Here is a 21,297-nt window from a genome sequence, read left to right on the forward strand (position 1 = left end):
GACCTCTGATCCAAGGTCTAAACACAGCCTTTGATTCCCCTTCTCTACCTTATCCTTTGTCATTAAAATAGAGCTTTAGAAGGCTAAAGGGGGAGACTATAAGGCTCTGGAGGGGAGGGAGTACACCAGCAAAGAGTCTAGAAATTAAGGAAAGGACAGTAACATCTAAAAGTCGATTTGCTGTGAAGATAGCAAAATGTCCAGACACATGCAGTCTCTCTCAGCGGCATACCTCAGGGTAGAGTAGATTCAGCCTCATTTATGGAGAATCAATACCAGGCCCTTTTGAGCAAAAGTAATTCACTCTGCACCTGCTTAGAGGTAATTTTTCCAAAAAGGGAAAAAATGGATTTTTTTGCAATGAATCATCTAGAGATATAGAATGTTGGTGTTGTTCCCTTGGAGCCCTGGGACAGGACAGCCCCAACCAGGCAGCCAATCTCTAATTATCAGGTCAGCCTTCCAACCTCTGGCTCAGTCTCTTTCCTCTCTTCCATCCCTCTCATTGTCACCAATAAACATTTATGGAGGGTCCAAGAGACCAGGGAAAAGATGAGTCATATCCCTCCAGTCCTCATGCCCCAAAGAGCTTACTTCAGGTTCTCAGGGATTCCAAAGCCATTCTACCAGTCACCATTCTTCCATGTCCACCCTATCCTACCCTCCAACCCCAGTCATCATGAATACCTACCTAGCTGGAGAAAAGGGCAACCAGCACTCTAATGTTCTGAGGCTCTGAATGCTCTATCTAGCTTGACTTTGTGAGTTGGCTGTAGAGAAATACTGGCCAATATTTCAACCAATCTATTTCTCTTCCCCTGGGTCAGTGATGGCAAATCTTTTAGAAACCAAATTCCCAAATTGCAACCCTCATACTGCATGTGATCCAGCCATTCCTCTGGCTTACCCCAGAAAGGAGAGGGAGGAAGTGCTCCTATTGGACTTCTGGACAGAGGGGTGAATGATATTAGAAATGTCCTCAGGTGTATGTGGAGAAGGGGAAGGGGGCAGCCCCCTCCAGCACACATGCCATAGATTCACCAACACATTTTCTAAAGTGAGCTCCTATTGCTGCCTCTAAACTTTTTATTTTTTCAACCTGGATCATATCTATCCTTGCTTCCTCTCCTTTCCCCCTTATTTTCAGAAGAGTCCCTTTTGCTCTATTTCCCTCCCTCTTGCAGAATATTTTAAAGCAAGGTCCACCATTGCAGAATCCAATCGTCTTTCCTTTTTTTAACAGTGAAACAGAATTTGATCTCCCCTTGCCTCTGATTTGAGAAGTACCACTTTACTCAGGCTACATCCTTTTTACATCATTTTGTATCAGGTTAAATCTATCCTCTGGTGAAGTGGAGAGATACAGCTCTGAGATCCTTCTTCAGGAAGAAGGCTGCAGATTGCTGAGTCTCTAGCTCAGAGAGTCCCAATATAATGGAGGAAGGGAGGTGGAGAGAAAAGGCTTACAGGAGTGATTCCTCCCCCCAACCCCAGTAAAATGACAGTGACAGCAATCTAGCAATTACTGCTCATCTGGGATGAAGATAGTCTCCTTAAGTAGTCCCTGTTGGGAGGAAAGGGAGATTTATTAACAATCAAAGAGACTTGGGGGCAAGGAAGGAGAAAGGAAGGAGGGTCAAGAATTAGATTTACCTCAGCGCCTCAGCTCTTTGTCTGCCTGATGTTGGCTAGTAAGAGCTAATTCCCCAAGGGGAAGTGCTTTTTTCCCCATCTCTTGGAAGTAGAAATGGGGAAGCTTGTTTGCCATATAACCAAGGCTATAATCTATAGTTCAGAAAGACAAGAATTCCCACTTGGGACGATACCCACTAGAGTTAGACTGCATTTTTTTGTTGTTGTTCCTGCTTCTCTCTTTTCATTACCAATCTCAGAATCCTGGAGTCATCATATTTGAGGGATGAGTGATTATCTGGGCCAACCTCTTCATCTGACAGCAATCTCTAGATTCCCCCTCTTAAAAATGAAGGGATTGGGCCAAATGATCTCCCAGTTTCCATCTGACAATTCTTTCAGGAGCTATCCAGGGTTATAGGAACAAGGCCATGAGGGTTTATTGGTCTGATATATTTTCAGTAACTAATGGAGTTAGGGCAAGAGAGTGTGTACCTGGCAGGTTTCCCAGGACTTCAATCCAGGTCACTTAGAGTTCATCTCCTTGTGTATCCCTGTTTCTTCACATTCAAGAAAAATTATGACTCACTTAATTAGCTGTCCATAAGTAAAGGATTCTTGAAGTTGCGTTCTATTGGAATTAATTAAATATCAATTCTATCCTTACAATTCCATACATACCCAGACACTGAATGTCATTGCTTGTGGGTACATTGTGTAAGGTTAGTATTCATTTCATCCAGTAAATCCAGGCAACAACCCCTCCCTCCATAGCATTATGTTCACCAGTCAGTCTACAAGAATTATTAAGTACCTACTCTGTGCCAGTAAAGCAGCTAGGTGGTAGAGTGGAAACAACACTAGGCTTGGGGTCAGGAAGACTCATCTTCAGGAGTTCAAATTTAGCCTCAGATACTTCCTAGTCGTGTGACCCTGGGTAAGTCACTCAATCCTGTCTGCCTCAGTTTCCTCCTCTGTAAAATGAGCTAGAAAAGGAAATGGCAAACTATTCTAACATCTTTCCTAAGAAAACCCCAAATAGGGTTCACAAAGAACCAGGAACACCTGAAACTCTCTGTCTCAGGCATTGTGCAAAGCAGTAGAACAACATTTTGCAAGTAGTCATTAACTAAACTTTGCCTAACATCAAGAAGCCCTTTCATAACATTGCCTTACCAACTTCCCAGGTATAGCAATAGTATTCCTATGGACCTTAGTCTTTCACCTGATGTCCTATTTTCACAAAAATACTTAATAGCAGGGACAGCTAGATGGCTCAATGGATTGAGAACCAGGGCTAGGGATGGGAGATCCTGGGTTCAAATTCAGCCTCTGATATTTCCTAGCTGTGAAACTCTACTAGGCAAGTCATTTAACCCCAATTGCCTAGTCCTTACTATTCTTCTGCCTTAGAACCAATACTAAATATCAATTCTAAGAAAGGGGTTTTTTAAAAAAAAGAAAAAATTAATAGCATTAAGTAAGACATGCCTATATTTTTACTTTCTACTTAAGAGGCCAACAAAAAACTACTAGATTTTCATATTAACCTTTTTTTTTTAAATTTCATGGTACATATGGAAAAATTCCCTCTGTATCTCCAGTTGCTCTTGCAAGAATTCAAAGTTAGATGAGAGGGCCTATTTTCCAAAAGGAGATATTTGCAGGAGGGGAAGGGCCGAATTTCTTTCCAAGGCTGGCTTCATCACTCTATTAGCTGGCTAGCCATCAATGCCATTAGGATCCAGGGACTGTCTCCCAACTCCCAGAGAGTACCCAGACTTCAGCTCAGTCTAATGGTGCTCCCCCAGCTTTACAATATGTAAATCTAATCAATTTAATGGATTATTTTGATCTGATTTGTGCTACTATTTGCACAGCCAAAACTTTAGGGTAAAGCCAATAATGATAGCTGGTGTTTATATTCTGCTTTAAAAGTTTATAAAGCACTTCCGTCACAACCACACTGTAAGGAGGATAGCCTGTGTAAAAATTATTGTCTTCTTTAATGTGGAAAAGGAGATTAATCTGACTTCCCCTGAATAACTGAGCCCCTTTCTCCCTAAGGAGGTGGGAACAGGGGGAAAAATGAAGGTTTAGGGTTTTACTCCTATCAGATTTGAATGGTTCCATTCACAGCTTGTAAAAGGAGTAAAACCTTGAATGGCTCAGACCCCCAGTGATATACTTGCAAATTCTGAAGGGCTTATTCCTTTCACCCTGTGATGGGTCAATGTAAAGGAAGCATAAAGAAGCATTCACACAAATTTGCTCCTTTAGGAGATGTGACTTTCCTGTTGACTTGGTGCTAATCAAGGTTCAGTCATGCCCCTGGTGGTTTTTAAAAGTACAAGCAAGCTCTGAGGAGAGAGTCATCCCTGGCAGTAAAGAAGAGAGCTAGCTATAGAAGAAAAGATTTCCAAGACCCTTAATACTAAGGCAATTTCTATTTTTGACAGGGAATCTTTTTTTCCCCTTTCATATCTTTTTGTGAAGAGGAGAAGGGAAAGAGATTTCTCCCTCTGCTCTACCTACAATGGCTCTTACAGCAGAGCCACTTATAGAACAGTCTCAGAGAATTCAGATAAACTCTGAAGAGGAACAAGACCAAGGAGCTCAGAAGAGACATCACATATCCTGGGGGGATCAAAATGAGGAAACCACAAGATAAGTCATGGGGACCTATAGTGGATGACTTTGGCCACATGTATGCCCTTATATATGCACCTTTCTACTATGTATGTGCTTCCCACTGATGCTGTGTGTTTGTGGGAGAGTACACCTTAGGTTTCTGGTGGTACTATTTTCTTGCTATTAATCTTACTATGCTGTTTCAATAAATTTGCTGTTGTTAGTGTCTGACTTTTCATAAACCCATCTGGGGTTTTCTTGGCAGAGATATTGGAGTGGTTTGCTTTTTCTTCTCCAGTTCATTTTACAGATAAGACAAACAGGGTTAAGTGACTTGCCCAAGGTAAGTGTCTGAGGCCAGATTGAAGCTGAATCTTCCTAACTTCAGGCCTGGCACTCTAGCCACTTCACCACAGGTACTCTGTTTTAGTAAATACTTTTGTTAATTAGTTTGTACCAACAGAATGAATTTAAGGTGAATGAATAGGGGCTGCTTGTTTAGAGGATAAAGCCACCCAGTAACTTGAATCTGGGATAGTTTTCCCCTCTTCTCTAATACAACCTGTGAGTTGTGAATTAAATTGTGCTACATTTGGATAAGGACACAAACTTAGAATGTGTTAAATGAAGCAACTTACCCAGTGTCACACTGCTAATAAAGTATCATGGACAGGTTTTGAACCAAGGTCTCTTGATGCCGTGTCAAGAACTCTTTTAACCACTCCACATACCCTATTGCCTCTTGTAACATTCCAAATGAGAGAAATCCCCAAGTGATGAGCTGATTTTAACTATGCACTTTTGAAATTAGATGTCCTGGCAAGCAAATGAAAGTCTTCAGGAACATTATTCTAACCTCTAGATAATGGTTCTGTAATAGCAGATAGACTGAAGAATAATTATAAGAACTTAAGTCTGATTCCTGCTTCTAGTTGTTCATAGCTAATCATGGGATCTCCCTCAGCCTCAGTTCCCCTATTTGTAAAATAGGAATAATACATTGAATGTCTACCTCACAGGGTGGTTGTGAGACTCAAAATATGGAGCAGATATAAAAATGCTTTTTTTTTTGAGAAGTTCTTATAGCATGGCATAGACAAGTTGATTAGGTCAATAAGCCTTTATTAAGTATTTGTGTCAAGCTTTCTTAATTATTATTATTTATCTATTTTTATTATTATTATAGCCAGATTAAGCTTTGTGCCAAGCACCAGAGCTAAGCCTGGGAATATAAATACAAGCAAAAAGAAAGACAGTTCCTTTCCCTCAAAGGGCTTACATTCTAATGGAGGAAATAACATATAAAAGGTAGCTAGAAAGAGGCATGGATGACGAATACATCTGTATGAGGACATGATGGTTGTAGTAGAGAAAGTCTAGGGAGTCAGGTGTGGAGCCTGGAAAAAAAAATGAAAATCATTCACAGTGCATAGGTAGAGCACTTATCTGGTTGCTAGTGAGGCTTACCTCAGACATTTACTAGCTATGTGACCCTGGACCACTGACTTCACTTCTCATTCTTAGCTTCTTCATATGTAAAATGGAGATAAGAACAGCTGTATCACTCACCTCACCAGGTTATAGGAAGGATTAAAGGAGGTGATGTATATAAAAGTTTGGGAACTCTAAAAACACTATATAAATGGAAGTCATAATACAAATCCAGCCCCCTTTGTAAAGTGAGAGGAAATAAAATATAGCCGTATTCAACAAGCTCTTGGAGATTTGAGCCCAAAGGCCTTTAACGCTAAGGCAATTTCCATATAGGGCCCTTGGGTTTTCTAAGAGCTTAGCACAGTACAGAGCACAGTAAGAATTTAATAAATGTAAGAGAAACATGGGGAACTAATGGCAGAGGTCAAACCAGTGCAAGTAGTAAAATAAGATGATCCCTGAGCATTAGCCATGATGTGGGCAAAAGCTATACTTGTTCCTGATAGAACAAGGACCAAGAAGAGAGATGATATGTATTTCCCCCTGTCCCCTTTTCTTTTTTTCTCTCTGAGGCAGCTGAATTGTGGGTTATCAACTAAACTATCTGCTTTCCTCTGAGATCAAGAAAGCTTTAGTCTTTATCCTAAGTGCATACATATTCTCTCTTCTAAGTCATTAAATGTTACATAACTGTTGATCAACATAAGCCCAAAATGTCTGTTGCATTTTTACTAAATGTTCATACATAAAAATAGTTTGAGGAGAGGGATAGAAGAAAGGAAGGGCCAGGGAGGGGGAGAGGGAAAGAAGGACAGAGGGAAGGAGAAGGGATAAAGGAAGGAGAAAGAGGAAGAGAGGAAAAGGGTTAAGGGAGGTGGGAGTTGGAGGAGAGGAAGAGGAGAGGGAAAAGGAGAGAAGGAAAGTGAGAGGGAAAATAAGAGGAAGAGGAAGGGGGGAAAGGGAGAAGAGGAAGGGGGAAATGGGAGAATGGAGAGGGAAGAGGTGAGAGAGAGAGAGAGAGAGAGAGAGAGAGAGAGAGAGAGAGAGAGAGAGAGAGAGAGAGAGAGAATATTCCTCTGTTTCAGAGATGAGACATTTATAGTGCCAAGTAGGGGAACAAATTAGACTATCACAAGCCTGGTGAAAAGTACCCAAAGTATCCAAACTCAAGATATTTCTAGAAACCTTCCTTTTCTTTATTTAATCAAAGGAAATCACGAGCCAGAAGCAGTCTGCAAGTTGGAAGTGAACAGCCACTTTTGGTCAGACTTTGCTTCTCTCACAGGCTTCCCGCAGCATTCAAAAGAAAGCCATGGCCCACAAGGGTCATGTGATGCTGGGAAAGCGCTTGCCAGAAAGAAGGAAGGTGAAATAACTTCTTCAAAAATGCACCTAGACAGCACCCTAGGTTTAAAGGGATGTGGAAGAGAGAATCGATTGGGTATACCTTGCTTGCCACCTACCTCAAAAGGGCCTTTGAAGCCTTCTAGTCCACCCTCTTCATTTTAGAAATGAAGCAGCTGAGGTCCAAAGGACTAAAATTATTTGGCCAGGGTTACTTGAGGTAGTAAATGGCAGAACTGCAATTCAAACTCTGGGCCTCTCCAGTTTCAAATCCAGGACTCCTTTCACTGTACCAAAAGTAGCATTTGGAAGTTACTCCTAGCCACATTTCCAGTCTGACAGAGAGAAGTGGGTTATATCGTTTTCTACCCAGAAACGTAGAGCTTGGTCCATCTTTTCACTGAATAATAACCTTTCCTAACTCTGAAGTAAGGCATTAGTCCTACTGACTTCTTTCTGGTTTTCCCCCAAAGTGCCTTTCAAAAGCGACAAGGATACAAACCAGCCCAGTTATCTTCTGTGAACCTTCAATAACATTGTCCCTCCCCTCAAACATTTCTTTCTCACCCACTTCTTTTCTAAGAGTCTTAGGATGTCAGCTTAGTTATTTCTTCCTCTGGAGAAGGAGAGATCGGCTTTGGCATATCTCTGAAACAGCAGAGCTCTGGGCTTCATCCTTGGGCTTCCACTTAACCTCTGCTTTCTCCCCCTCCTTTTTTTCTACTGCTCTGAACTACAGCTCCCAAAGCTGGAACTGCTGCTCCCTCCCCACTCCCTAGCATCTGCCTGGTGCCCTAGGGGCATTTTTCTCCTATTACCTTGCTAGCAGAAGTGTGACACCTCCCCAGGGGCAACCAAAGAGGAAATCTCTAAGTATTTGAGGTTAAGCCAATAGTAGATCTCCTATAGCAAAAGTTTCAGCCAAATCCAGGCCCTCTGAGGTACACTTCAGGAAAATTAAGAAGAGTACAAAATGGGGGGTGGGGAGTACAAGATGAAATAGATTTAACAGAATTGAAAATAAACATCAGAGAAATACCACATCAGATCCAGGACTGCATCAGAAGATAACCTGAAAGCTGTAGATGTTCTAGATGCCAGTTAACATACACAGAAAACCAGTATGATATCCAGGGGTGGCTGACTGGGGTCTCCACAAGAAGTAAAGCCCAAAGCCCTATACCTCCCTGTAGAAGAAGAAAGTGGAACCTGAAGCCAGTGTGATCAGGGGTCAGGGCCTCTTCTGAAAGTAAGGAAACTTTAGTCTTTATTCCAAATTCATGCTTTCTCTTCTAAGTCATTAAATGTGACCATTGTAAACCCAAAATATCTGTTATGTTTTTACTGAATGCTCAGGGTGGGAGATGGGGAAGAAGGAGGAGAAGGAAGGAGAGGGATGGAGGAAAGAGAGAGAGGCAAAGGAAAGAAGACGACTGTAACAAAGAGCAAAGAAGGGTCACAGTTCTGAGTCTAATTCTCAGTCCTAAAATGGGGCTATTAAAGGAATCAGAGCCTGACTGCTGATAGCTTACCAGGGAGGTACTACACAGTAAGGAAAGTAACTAGGATCTAGCCACCCCATCCAAAATTGGCATCTAGGGGCAACTAGGTGATACAATGGATAGTGTCAGGCTTAAAGTCAGAAAGACTTATCTTCCAGCCCCAGAGACTTACTATGTGACCCTGGGCAAGTCACTTAACCCCCGCTTGCCTCAGTTCATTTGTAGAATGAGCTGGAAGAGGAAATGTCAAACCACTCTAGTTAGTCTCTTTGCTAAGAAAACATCAAATGGGGTATTGACCAGACAGATACAACTGAAACAAGTAAACAATAACAAGGGGCATCTTAGATGACTGCAGGACCTAGCTATAGTACAATGGTATCCAACTACAGTGTTGTAGTGGAAGATCAGGCCTGGACTTAACCTCCCTATCCAAAAATGGGGGGAAAACCTAGTCCTGGCACTGTCCAAATCCAGGAACCTAGGCAAAAGACATGAGCAAACAAAAGAAAAGTTTCAGAAGAATGAAGAACTGTTTTAATCTGAAGATAGTATCATAGGAGAAGTTAATACCGCAATAATTATAAGTAGGACCCTAGAAAAAGAGTAGCTTAGCTAAAAGGTTTCCAAGGATAGATGTGAGCAGTGAAAGAAGAGCTAAAATAAAAACTAAAGAATAGAAAATAACACTTAGAAAGGAAGTAATCAAATAATAATCCTTAAAAAAAAAAAAGAATGGGATAAACAACTTAGTAAAGAAAAAAAAGAGAAATAAGGTATTTATACTATGAAAAACAATTGACCTGGAAAATAGTAAGAGAGATTGTTTAAAAACCATTAGACTCTCTGAAAATCACAACCAAACAATAAACCAAGTACAGAGCCTGGCACATAGTAGCTACCTAATGAATATTAATTGATTGAACCCAAATACTATATTTCTTTTTTAAAAACCCTTACCTTCCATCTTAGAATCAATACTGTGTTTTGGTTCCAAAGCAGAATAGTGGTAAGGGCTAAGCAATGGGGGTCAAGTGACTTGCCCAGGGTCACACAACTAGGAAGTGTTTGAGGCCAAATTTTAGCCCATGACCTCCCATCTCTGGGTCTTTCTCTCAATCCACTGACACAACCAGATGCTCCCCAAATACTATATTTCAAGAAATCACAAAAGAAAACTATCCAACACTATTCAAACCAGAGAGCAAAGTGAAAATGGAAAGAACTTCCAGAATTTTCCATTCTGTCACTACATGACAGAAACCTCAAATGGAAAACACCATGAAAAATGCATTAGCCAAAATCTGTAACTACCAGGTCAAAGAAAAAATATAGGAAGTAGTTAGAAAGAGATAAAGTACCAAGGGACCATACTCAGAATTACACAAGATTATGCAGTATCTACTTTAAAAAGAAAAAAACTAAACTGCAATATACCCAAAATTGGGGGAGGTAGAAAAGACTTACAACAAAGAATAATTTATCTTCCAAAAACAAGTGGAAAGCATGCAAAGCATGGCAAGCTACAAAGGAAAGCAAATGAACCTTTAAGAAAATATGCTGTATTAACCCAGTATATTTCTGTTGATAAAACCAGGTAGAATCTTTAATATGTAATACTTGAAGAGCAGCTTGAAGGGATTAAATGATGATTGAGTTCTCCTTAGAGAAGAGACCATTACTTCTTTACTAGTAGCAATGCAATGATCCAGGACAATCTTGAGAGACTTATCAGAAAGAACACTATCCACATCCAGAGAAAGAACTGTGGGAGCAGAAATGCAGAAGAAAAACATGTGATCGATCACATGGTTAAATGGGTATATGATTGGGGATTTTGACTTTAAATGATCACTCTATTGCAAATAATAATATGGAAATGGGTTTTGAACAATAATACATGTATAACCCAGTGGAATTGCTTGTCAGGTCAGGGAGCAGGGAGGGAAAGAATATGAATCATGTAACCATGGAAAAAATATTCTAAATAAATTAATTTTTAAATATAAGTAAATAAATCTTTAAAAAAAAGGAGAAGAGACCACTGCCCTTTCTCTCCTATTTTCTTCAAGAATCAAAATGGGAGCAAAGAAAGAAAAATGCAGGAGCTGGATGTAGCTTTCCTAACTCTCCCTCTTTGTGTCCAACTCTTCCTGACCTCATTTTGGATTTTCTCAGCAAAGATACTAGAGAGGTTTGCCATTTTCTTCTCTAGCTTATTTTATAGATGAAGAACTGAGGCAAGCAGGGTTAAGTGACTTGCCTAGTTAGTTAGTATCTGAAGCAGATTTGAACTCATGAAGATGAGTCTTCCTGATTCCAAGCCTAGTGCTTTGATCCACTGTACCACCTAGGGACCATCTACTCTCCTTCCCAAAACACACATTTTTTGATCAAATGATAGGCTTCTCTGCTGTTCTAGAAACAAAACACTTCTGAATATCTGACTCCATACATTTTCACTGGCCCCAAAAACTTCTTCATCCTGGAAGATCACTTCATCCCTGGAACTCACACTGCAGAAGTACTTCTGCCCCTGGGCCCCCTGCCTCTGATTGGAAGCATTAATTATTCATAGTTAGGCCATGCCAATGTAATAAAAGTTATACTACCTAAATTAGTTTATAGATTTAGTGCTGTAGAAATCAAATTACCAAGGGGTAAATTTTTAGAACTAAAAAAATAATAATCTGAAGGAACAAAAGGTCAAGAATCTCAAGAGAAATATTTTTTAAAGTAGGCTTAAAGGGCACCTTGCTGAATCAGCTTAAATTATACAACAAAATAGTCATCAAAACTATTTGACATTAATTACAAAAATAGAAAAGTTGAGGGGCAATTAGGTGGCTTTGTTGGATAGAGAGCAAGGCTTAGACACAAAAAGTTCTGGGCTCAAATCTGGCCTCAGATGCTTCCTAGCTAGGCAAATCACTTACCTCAGTTGTCTACCCTTTCTCACTCTTCTGTCTTGGAGCCAATACTTAACAGAAGGTAAAGGTTTTTAAAAAAAAGTTGATTATTAACACAAATTAGGTGCACAAGACCCAGAAGTAACTGAACATAGTGATCTAGTATTTGATAAACATAAGGACACCAACTATGAGAATAAGGACAATATTTTTGACAAAATATTGGGAAAACTGGAAAGAAATCCAACAAATATTGGGTTTAGGCCAACATTTCACACCAAATACTTAAACTCAAGTGGAAACATGCCTTGAATATAAAAAGTCTTATCATAAACATATTAGAGTAGAAGGGAAGGCAATAACTATCACAACTATGTCTAAGAAGAGAATTCTTAACTCAAGGCATAGAGATGATTATAGAAGATAAAATGAATAATTTCAACTGCATAAAATTGAAAAGTCTTTTCATAAGTGTAAATCCTACAAGCTGGGGCAACTAGATGGCTCAGTGGATTGAGAGCCAATAAGTACGAGAGACTAGGTCCTGGGTTCCAATATGGCCTCAGACACTTCCTAGCTGTGTGTCCCTGGGAAAGTCACTGAACCCCCATTATCCTGCTCTTTTGCCTTGGAATCAATACACAGTATTGATTCTAAGATGGAAAATAAGGGTGTGGTGTTTTTTTATCCTATCTCCTAGGGAGCTGGGGGAGGGGAGAAATCCTTTCTCCCTAAAGGACAAAGTTCATGTTCTAGGGTATCCTGACCCCAAAACTTTGAGATCCAGATCTTCTTTTACTCTCTGACTCATTACCCAAAGAGCCTCAGGGAAAGTCTTTTAAAGCTTCCATTTGGCTCCTGTCTAATATCTTCCCCTAAAGGAACTAACTGGATCTTTTCAAAAAAGATACTAGAAATCCAGTCATTCTGGAGGTTAATTTGGAATGATGTCCAAAGGGCTATAAAACAATGCATACCAATAATAACACTACTAGGTCTGTATCCTGAGGAGGTCAAAAAAAAAAAAAAAGGAGAAAGGACCTACTTGTACAAAAATAATTATAGCTGCTCTTTTTGTGGTGGCAAAGAATTGGAAACTGAAGGGATGTCCATCAATTGGGGAATAGCTGAACAAATTATGGCATATGTTGGTGAAGGAATACTATTGTGTTATAAGAAATTATCAGCAGGATGATTTCAGAAAGTGCTGGAAAAGACCTACATGAACTGATGCAGAAACCAGGGAAAGGTACCTTGAACAGTAAATATGGGTCCAGGTGGGTGTGAGAGACAGGAATGACAGGAAGGGGCCCAACAAGTAGGGAGACTAAAGTTTAACGGCAAAGGGGTGTCTGTTACTGAATTGGCTATTAGGTCCAACTGCCATTCTGAAGCACCAAGACTAGGCCTATGGTAATCAGCAAAGTAAAGGCAGGAGTTTATAAGTTAAGGCAACACATTTAATCAAGGACAAACTAAGATTAAGGATGGGAATAGGGTTTACTACACTTAAAGCTAAGGGCAAACCACAGGGGCAGGGGAAGGACTTGACTACACTCTCCTATGATCTAAACAAGACAGGGTCCAAAGAAAGCTGTACTGGAGTCATAAGGGAAAAGTTCCTCCCAAATTGGTTCCAGCCAGGTTAGGTCAGCTTAGCTGAGGACCTGAGGGTGGCTTTACTTGGGATCTCACGGCTAATCCAGGGATGGTTTCAGGATGCCAGGAGTCAACTTCACCAGAACTGGTGATCCGAGGTATCCAGGTAGGGAGAGATAGTTTGCAATGCTGTCCACCAGATCATAAACCACTTCCCTACTCGGTGCTGTTCTGCAGGTCTGATGTCCTCTGCTGTAAGCCTTCACCACTCTCAGGATCCCAGGGAATCTGAATACAACTCCCCTAGCTCTCCCAGGGTCAGCAACAGTTTGTGCCAACCACCATGGAGTCCTTCTCAGGCACAAGCCACTTCCCCCTTCCCCTGCATTCCATTCAGAATGTCCATGACCTCCAGCTAAAGCTTTTCCTATCCTGCTTACACACCTACTTTTAAACTTATGCCTCTTGCACAAAGCATATTGTTTTTCAGTTTAGTTTATTTGGGTTTTGATTTTTTTGGTTTTGATTTTACATGATTATTTTCTTACAAAAGTGAACAATAAGGAAATACATTTGATAATACATGTATTACCCAGATTGAATTGTTTGACAACTCCAGAAGAAGGGAGGGGTGGAAGGGAAGGAAATGATTAGGATCATATAACTTTGGAAAGCTTATTTGGAAATTTGTTATTACATGTAATTATTCATGTATAACATAAAATATCTTAAAAAAATAAAAAGATGCCAGATACACAAAATAGATTGGGTGTAGGATAGCTATATATTTCCTTCACAAAGGAATTGTTTACAATGCAAAAGACTTAAAGTATATATAGATAAATACTTATAACATGAAGTAGTTAACTATAAACTTTATTATACTCTTCTAGGAAATTGATAATTAAAATACAAAGTATTATGGGACTCCTAAACAGGTATTTTTCCTTCACCTCAGAACTTCACTATTTGAGAAATTCACTCATGCCCCATATGTTCTAGCTAGCCATGTATGACTTAGACTTTTCCTCCTAGTGGTTGTCATGCTCTCCTTAAGAAGACTGGGAGATAGATGTGGTGAAAGGAATATTAATCAATGTCCCCTAATATGCAAGCTAGGCTAGTTCTTTTCCTTAAAGGCATGAAACTGTCTTCAGTTGACCCAGAGAACCATGAGAATGTATTTTTCATATGCTGTATCAATTCCTATATATTAGGGAGAATTACTGTGTATTTCTGTGTGTCTGGGATCTGGGTCAGAGATACCATCTAGTCTACTACTTTTTGCATTTTCTTTGTCCTTGGGAATTCAAAGAAGTATCTTCCTTTTTTTTTTTTTTTTTAAACCCTTAACTTCTGTGTATTGACTTATAGGTGGAAGAGTGGCAAGGGTAGGCAATGGGGGTCAAGCAACTTGCCCAGGGTCACACAGCTGGGAAGTGGCTGAGGCCGGATCTGAACCTAGGACCTCCCGTCTCTAGGCCTGGCTCTCAATCCACTGAGCTACCCAGCTGCCCCCTTTTTTTTTCATTTTTTTTTAAACCCTTAACTTCGGTGTATTGTCTCATAGGTGGAAGAGTGGTAAGGGTGGGCAATGGGGGTCAAGTGACTTGCCCAGGGTCACACAGCTGGGAAGTGTCTGAGGCCGGACTTGAACCTAGGACCTCCTGTCTCTAGGCCTGACTCTCAATCCACTGAGCTACCCAGCTGCCCCCTTTTTATCTTCCTTTTTAACAGAATTTGTTTAATAATTGAAGAGGGCAAGGGTTCTTTTCCTGTGTCTGTGTTTCCCATGATATAGGTATGGGGAGGGGTGGATAGGCTAATGGACTACCTCTTAATTAGCTATCACCAATTAAAGATGTCTTGGGATGGTCAAGGGAGGAGCTAAATAATGAGCTCCTAAAAATCTATTTATTAGGCAGCTTGAGCTAGCTTAGGTCATCCCTGGTCCCAAGAAAGCCATGGAGAGCTATATCACTTATCAGTTATGATGCTGGCCCAACGGATAAACCTGATCTAATAGATAAACTTTATTATTACCCAAACATCAGTCTCTCAAGATAATTTTAATCATAACAGGATTAAAGACCCAGGTCAATGAAGTCATTTCCTAATCACCTGAGTACAAAAGGCGTAAGGTGAGAGGACATCCAGTTCCTGAGGCTTCTGACCTGCAGACCAACAACATGATCCACACCACCACAAGGATGCTAAATACTGAGCTGAATTAGTACAGTATACTCAATAAATATCCATTGAGATGACTATTACTTAGCTAAATTTAACATATGTAATTTTAACACTTTAATAATAGAAGTTTTCACACATAAATGATCTTTTATTCTTTGTGCATTTGTTCATTTTTGTTGATTGTGAAGTTCAAAAAAATTTTTTCATTGTTTTACTTTTTAAGTGGCTAATATCACCACACACCAAGCCACTTCCCTTTGTTTCCACTTTTACTCCACTGGAAGGGGAATGGGTGAGTTATGATATCTAATGTCTTCAACTTCCAAAAAATTGGAGTCACAACCAACTCCTTCCTTCTTTGTTAGTAAAACACATTAGGTGTCACTAATAAGTAATATACTTAGATTGTATAATTAACTAGTACTTGCCAACAAGTCCCAGATAGATGATTAGCGTGATAGTTAGAAAAAACATTAGAACCTTAATGAGTAGAAAAGCAACCATCTTCTGCCTCCCTCCCTTAGGTTGCCTGCCAAAAAGCATCATTAATGTCACAAATCTTTTTCAATGATAATTACCCCTTGTATTTTCATATTCTGTATTGCCAATATAAAATATATATTATCTCATTTTATCCCCATACACCAAAGGTAGCTATGATGATCCCTCCCCCATCTTGTTTTACAGATGGGGAAACTGGGGACCTGGTGAGAAATTCCAACTCAAAGAACAGTCACTGGGGCCACAGCATCTCTATGGAATCTTATCTTTACTCCAAGAAAACCAGAGTTCATTGTCTCTTCTTTCTTTGCCTTCTTTCTGACATCTTCCCTCCCATCCTTTTTTGCAGGTATTGTAAGGGCTTCCAGTGTGTTCCCTATCCTCAGCACTGTCTTCCTTTTGCTGGGAGGCCTCTGCATTGGTGCCGGGAGGATTTATAGCAGCAAAAACAACATTATCCTTAGTGCGGGGATCCTATTCGTTGCTGCAGGTAAATAAGTTCTCTCCATTTGTTCCTTTTCCCTCAGTGGGAGAAAGCTGGGAAAATACAGAGACAGGCAGTCAATCTTGTACCTTCTGATGGCTTCTTAGCTCACTTGGCTAAAATAAGACCAACACCTTTCAGTACTGAACACTTCCATAGTGGCCCCCAACCCAGCCCCCTCAGCACAGACTCCCATAAAAACTTAACAGAAAAAAAATGTTAACAAATACTCAAACATATTCTCATTATTACAGGTGTTAGTACCACCTTGCCAGCTCTGTAACCTTGAGGGAAATCTCTTTTTGTTCTTAGAATTCTTAGAATTCAGTTTCCCCATTAGTTAAAGGAAGGAGTTGGACTTTAATGTATTCCCTTCAGGAAATAACTAGATGGTTCAGGAGTTAGAGTACTGGACCAAGAGTCAGAAAGATCTGGGTTCAGTTCCAGCCTCAAATACCAGCTATGTGACCTGGACAAGGCACTTAACCGCCACTGGAGAAGGAAATGACAAACCACTCCAGTATTTTTGCCAAGAAAATCCCATGGTCTCCTAGTCAAGACATAAAGAAAGTATTAATTAAATAAGGCCCAGAGAGAGTTCAAATGATTTACTAAGATCTCAGGATAGTTTAGTGGCTGTGTTTTAGGCTTTATTCATCTTCTGACTTCCAGATCCATACCTTTCAATATTACATGTGATTGTATCTTTGGTGGTGAGTTGGAGTAGATTGGGGAAGGAGATAAGAAAAATTAATATTTATTTTGTCCTTCAGAAAATTTTAATTCTTCTTTGCCCCTCTTCTCTTCATCTACTCTTCTCCCCAATTTTCCCTCTCTCTTTCCCTCTCTCTGTATAACTCAAAGCAATACATAGATGAGGATTGAGATCCCCAATATGGTGAGGATTGAGAATGTAGTCACTATTGAGTAATTTAAGTTGGAGCAATATAATCTTTTGAGAGAAGAGAAGGTCTGCTGTGTAGAGGAATAAGTGATCAATATCAGCAATATTAGTTTGGGGGAGTATAACCAGGGTGGTAAAGAGAGAAATTATTATTCATGGAATAGTAGATAGAGAGCCAGCCTCAAGACCAGGAAAACATGAGTTCAAAGCCCACTCCTCATGACCTTAAGTAAGTCAAACAAGACTCTCTGAATCTTAGTTTTCTCATCTGGAAGATGGGGAGACTAATATCTAGACTGTCAACCTTATAAGGTTGTTGTGAGGAAAGTGCTTTGTAAATCTTGAAATATTTTATATTTATTTATACATATATTTTTGTGTATTTGTATATATATGCATATATTTAATAAGGATATAATGGCTAGAGGGATACTAGGGACATATGAAGTTTAAGTAAGACATGGATGCTAGATTTATGGAGCTAAGAGTCTAGCAAAGGATATCAAAATTTATACAAGTAACTATGATGCAAAATAATGCATGATAAGTGCATAAGGGACATAATGGAGCTGCTAAATAAATAGCACAATGGATAGAGCCCTATTCCTAGAAACTGGAAGCTTGAGTTCAAATCTGGCCTCAGGCTCTTTGCCTCAGTTTACACATCTGTAAAATTATTTGGAGAAGGAAATGACAAACCCCTCTAATGCCTTTGCCAAGAAAACCCTAAAAAGGGTCAAGAGTCAAATCCAACTGAAACATAACAACAACAACATAAAGGGCATAAAAGGGGTTCAAGCAAAGTACTAAGTAAATCTGAAGAGTGAAAGGTCATTACTTATCAGAAAGATCCAGAAAAGTTCGTAGAAGAATTGGGTTTTAAACAATTAGGAGTGCGGGTTGAGAGCAGTTAAAGTCATGACAGTAAATGATATTGGGAAAGGAATAAGTTAAGAGAGACAAGAGAACTGATGGGCAAAACCTTAAGAACACCCATTGTAAAGACCAAAAAAGAAAAAATCATTGATTTGAAAGACAATTCAATCAGAGAGGCAGAAGGAGATCTTGAAAGTGTGAGTAGTGATCATCCCTTTAGGAAACAGAGGAGAGATTGTCAGAGGGGATTCCAACAATACCAACTGTTGCACAGGGAGAGAGGTCAAGAAGGATGAGTTTGGGGAAAAGAGCCAGTGTTTTTAGTGATTAAGTGACCTCTGAAAGAGCAGTGTAAGCAAAGGAATAGGGATAAAAGCTAGATTTAAAGGAGAGAGTGGGTGATGAGGAAGTAAAGACATCAGGTATAGACAGCTTGTGTATCTAAAAGTAGAGGAGAAGGATTGCCAAATAGCAGTCATGATCCACCTGAAAACACTCTAAAGAATTTAGAGCTTGTGGCTTTTCCCAACTCTGATGAGCAACCTAGGAGTAGATATAGGGGAACCAAATTAAAGTATATTAACAGGTCAGGAAAATGGTGGGAGTTCATAAGTAAGAGATTCTAAAGTGGTAGCTAACGAATTATTAAAATAACAGACTATAAAAGTATAGCTGTATTTGTAAGCAAGAAAAACCAGAGTGGGAGAAATGGATTAGGAGAAGAGGGAAGGACCAAGGGATGAACAGTTAGGATGAGAGCAAATGACAGTTTTAGGGTGAATGAGCAAGTGGGAGGTATGAAAGAATAGGAGATTAGCATTAGAGAGCAGAATTTCTAAGATCAGGGATCTTAAAAGTAATAGAGTACTAAGAGATGACAAGGTCTAAGGTCATATCCTTCCATTTTTATATGAAGGTGTTCTAGGTATTCTGGTGTGGGATATGGGAACAAAATTGGACAAGCTCAAGCACATGAAGTGTAGTGGAGTTAAGATGGAGTTAAGATGTGCAGTTAAGATGGAGGGATTGGCTGAGGGATTTAGCCTAGGAAGGGGGATTTAGCTCAAGTGGAACCAAACTAAAGAATAACATGGTTAGATTTCACTCAGGAAATGTCCTTAGAAAGTTGAAATATATGATGAAATAATCTAGAAGGAACTTTGCAAGTCATTGAGGACTCATTTAATAGGTGAGGACACTAAGACTTGCTCCTCTCCCCCATCCCCAAGGTCACCCATGGTGTTAGTGACAGAGAAAGGACAAAAATACAGGTTTCCAGGAACTCTTAATAAAAGGGCTGTAATTTAGCGTGCAAATATGACATGCTGAATAAGGTTAGAAGGAGAAGGAAAGGACAGGGTGGGGAGGAACCATTAAAATGCAAACTATGTCTATTGTCTATGTTGAACATTTTTGGGATGTGTCAAAGAATGTTGAAATCCAGACCTCCTCTCTTGCCTCATTCAAATGACCCCCTACTCATCACTTCTCAAACCATCTTAATGATCCAGCTGTGTGGGTTCCAAAACTTATCATTCTTCTTCCTCTCCCCTTTCCCCTTCAGGTCTGAGTAACATCATCGGAATCATCGTTTATATCTCTAGCAATGCAGGTGACCCAAGTGACAAGAGAGATGAAGACAAAAAAAACCATTACAACTATGGTTGGTCTTTTTACTTTGGCGCTCTGTCTTTTATTGTGGCTGAGACCATAGGCGTCTTGGCTGTAAACATTTACATTGAGAAAAATAAAGAGTTAAGATTTAAGACCAAACGGGAGTTCCTTAAGACTTCTTCCTCTTCCCCTTATGCCAGAATGCCAAGTTACAGGTATAGAAGGAGGAGATCCAGGTCTAGTTCCCAGTCAACAGAGGCTTCTCCTTCCAGGGATGTCTCCCCCGTCAGTATGAAGATCTCAAGTTCCATCCCCATGGGAGAGATCTCCATGTATACCCTATCCAGGGAACCCCTGAAAGTGACTACGGCAGCAAGCTACAATCCAGAGCAAGAGGCAGGCTTCCTCCAGGTTCACAACTTCCTGCAGAAGGAGCTGAAGGAAGGATTTCATGTCAGCATGATTAATCGGCGGACCACCCCTGTGTGAGGAGCAATCAGGATCTCCTTCCCCTTAAAAATAATTTTCATCTCCTTACTACCGTGGATCTTTTGAGTAAACAGGAAGATCCTTTACAGAACAAACAGACCAAAAGAGAAAAAGAAAAAAAAGAAAAAACTCACATGAAACAAAAATTTTCCCTGATCTCCAAAACACATTTAAGTGCTGGTTTTTACAAATAAGGACCCGGGGATATTGGAATATGAGCAGCAATCAGAAACTGAGGGCTGACTTTAAGCAAGGAGGTTGTTCAAATGCCTTAAAAGGTTTAGTCAGCCTCAGAAGAAGGCAAAATTGCTTACCTGAGCCTCCAGGAGTAACTCAGTCTTATTGATGCTGGAACACAAAATTGAGCCATTATCTCCTTTTGAAAACATAACTTTACAGAAGAATGGGATCTCTATGGACCTGCACTTCCTAGGACCCAGAACTGCTGGAAAGCCTCCACTTTACACAATGTGGGGCTATTGTGGAGATGACTACTGCTCCTCAGAATAGTATTTCACTTGCCTTCTGTGATAGAGAAGAGGAAACCAAAGCTGCTCTCTCTCTTTCTGTCTTTCTTTCTCTCTGTCTCTCTTTCTCTATCTCTCTATCTTTCTCTCTGTTTCTCTGTCTCCGTCTTTGCATCTCTCTCTTTTTCTCTTGCAAGTGGACTTGGGTTGAAAAATTATGAGCAGAGGACAAAAAATCAGCAACAAGCTGGTACTTCCACAATGCCTGCAGCTAGGGCCCCAGCTCCATTAAGGGAATTTAAGCATCCAATCTCATTGGGGAGAAGGTGAGCTGGCCTGGAATTCCACATGTAGCAGGCACTGATTGATTGAGGTTAGGACCTAGAAAAATTGAGGAGAGCAATGGACTGGGCCACCAGAAAGGAAAAAAGCAACTAGTTGTTCAAATGGAAATATGCCAAGCAGCCATTGCAAAGGTGACTTCAGGCCTCTGTTTGGAGTCTTGGCTGTAGATGGAAAGAGCTATCCAAACAAAAAGTGAAAGAAAGAACATGGGGCAGGATCATGGATCCCACCCCTTTGCCTCTCTCTGTAGGCCAAGACAGAGTGACTGCAATGTTCCACTTTGGATCTAGCCAGCTTTTGGCATAGAGAATGTTTGTGCAGATTTGTGAACTTAGAGTTAATATATAAATGATGCTATGAGAAATACAGAGAA

General features: G+C 40.1%; 1 protein-coding gene across 1 annotated transcript in view; it reads left to right on the plus strand.

The window, feature by feature from the left end:
• Positions 1–20,206, plus strand: part of CACNG4 (calcium voltage-gated channel auxiliary subunit gamma 4) — a 129,640-nt gene extending 109,434 nt beyond the window's left edge. The window contains exons 3-4 of the mRNA XM_044675160.1: positions 16,095–16,235; positions 19,574–20,206. Of these exons, the coding sequence (XP_044531095.1) occupies positions 16,095–16,235; positions 19,574–20,112 (680 nt within the window). The 3' untranslated portion in view covers positions 20,113–20,206. The remainder of the gene's footprint in view (positions 1–16,094; positions 16,236–19,573) is intronic.
• Positions 20,207–21,297: the final 1,091 nt, after the last annotated feature.

This window comes from Gracilinanus agilis, chromosome 4 (assembly GCF_016433145.1).
Source record: "Gracilinanus agilis isolate LMUSP501 chromosome 4, AgileGrace, whole genome shotgun sequence".
NCBI lineage: Eukaryota > Metazoa > Chordata > Mammalia > Didelphimorphia > Didelphidae > Gracilinanus > Gracilinanus agilis.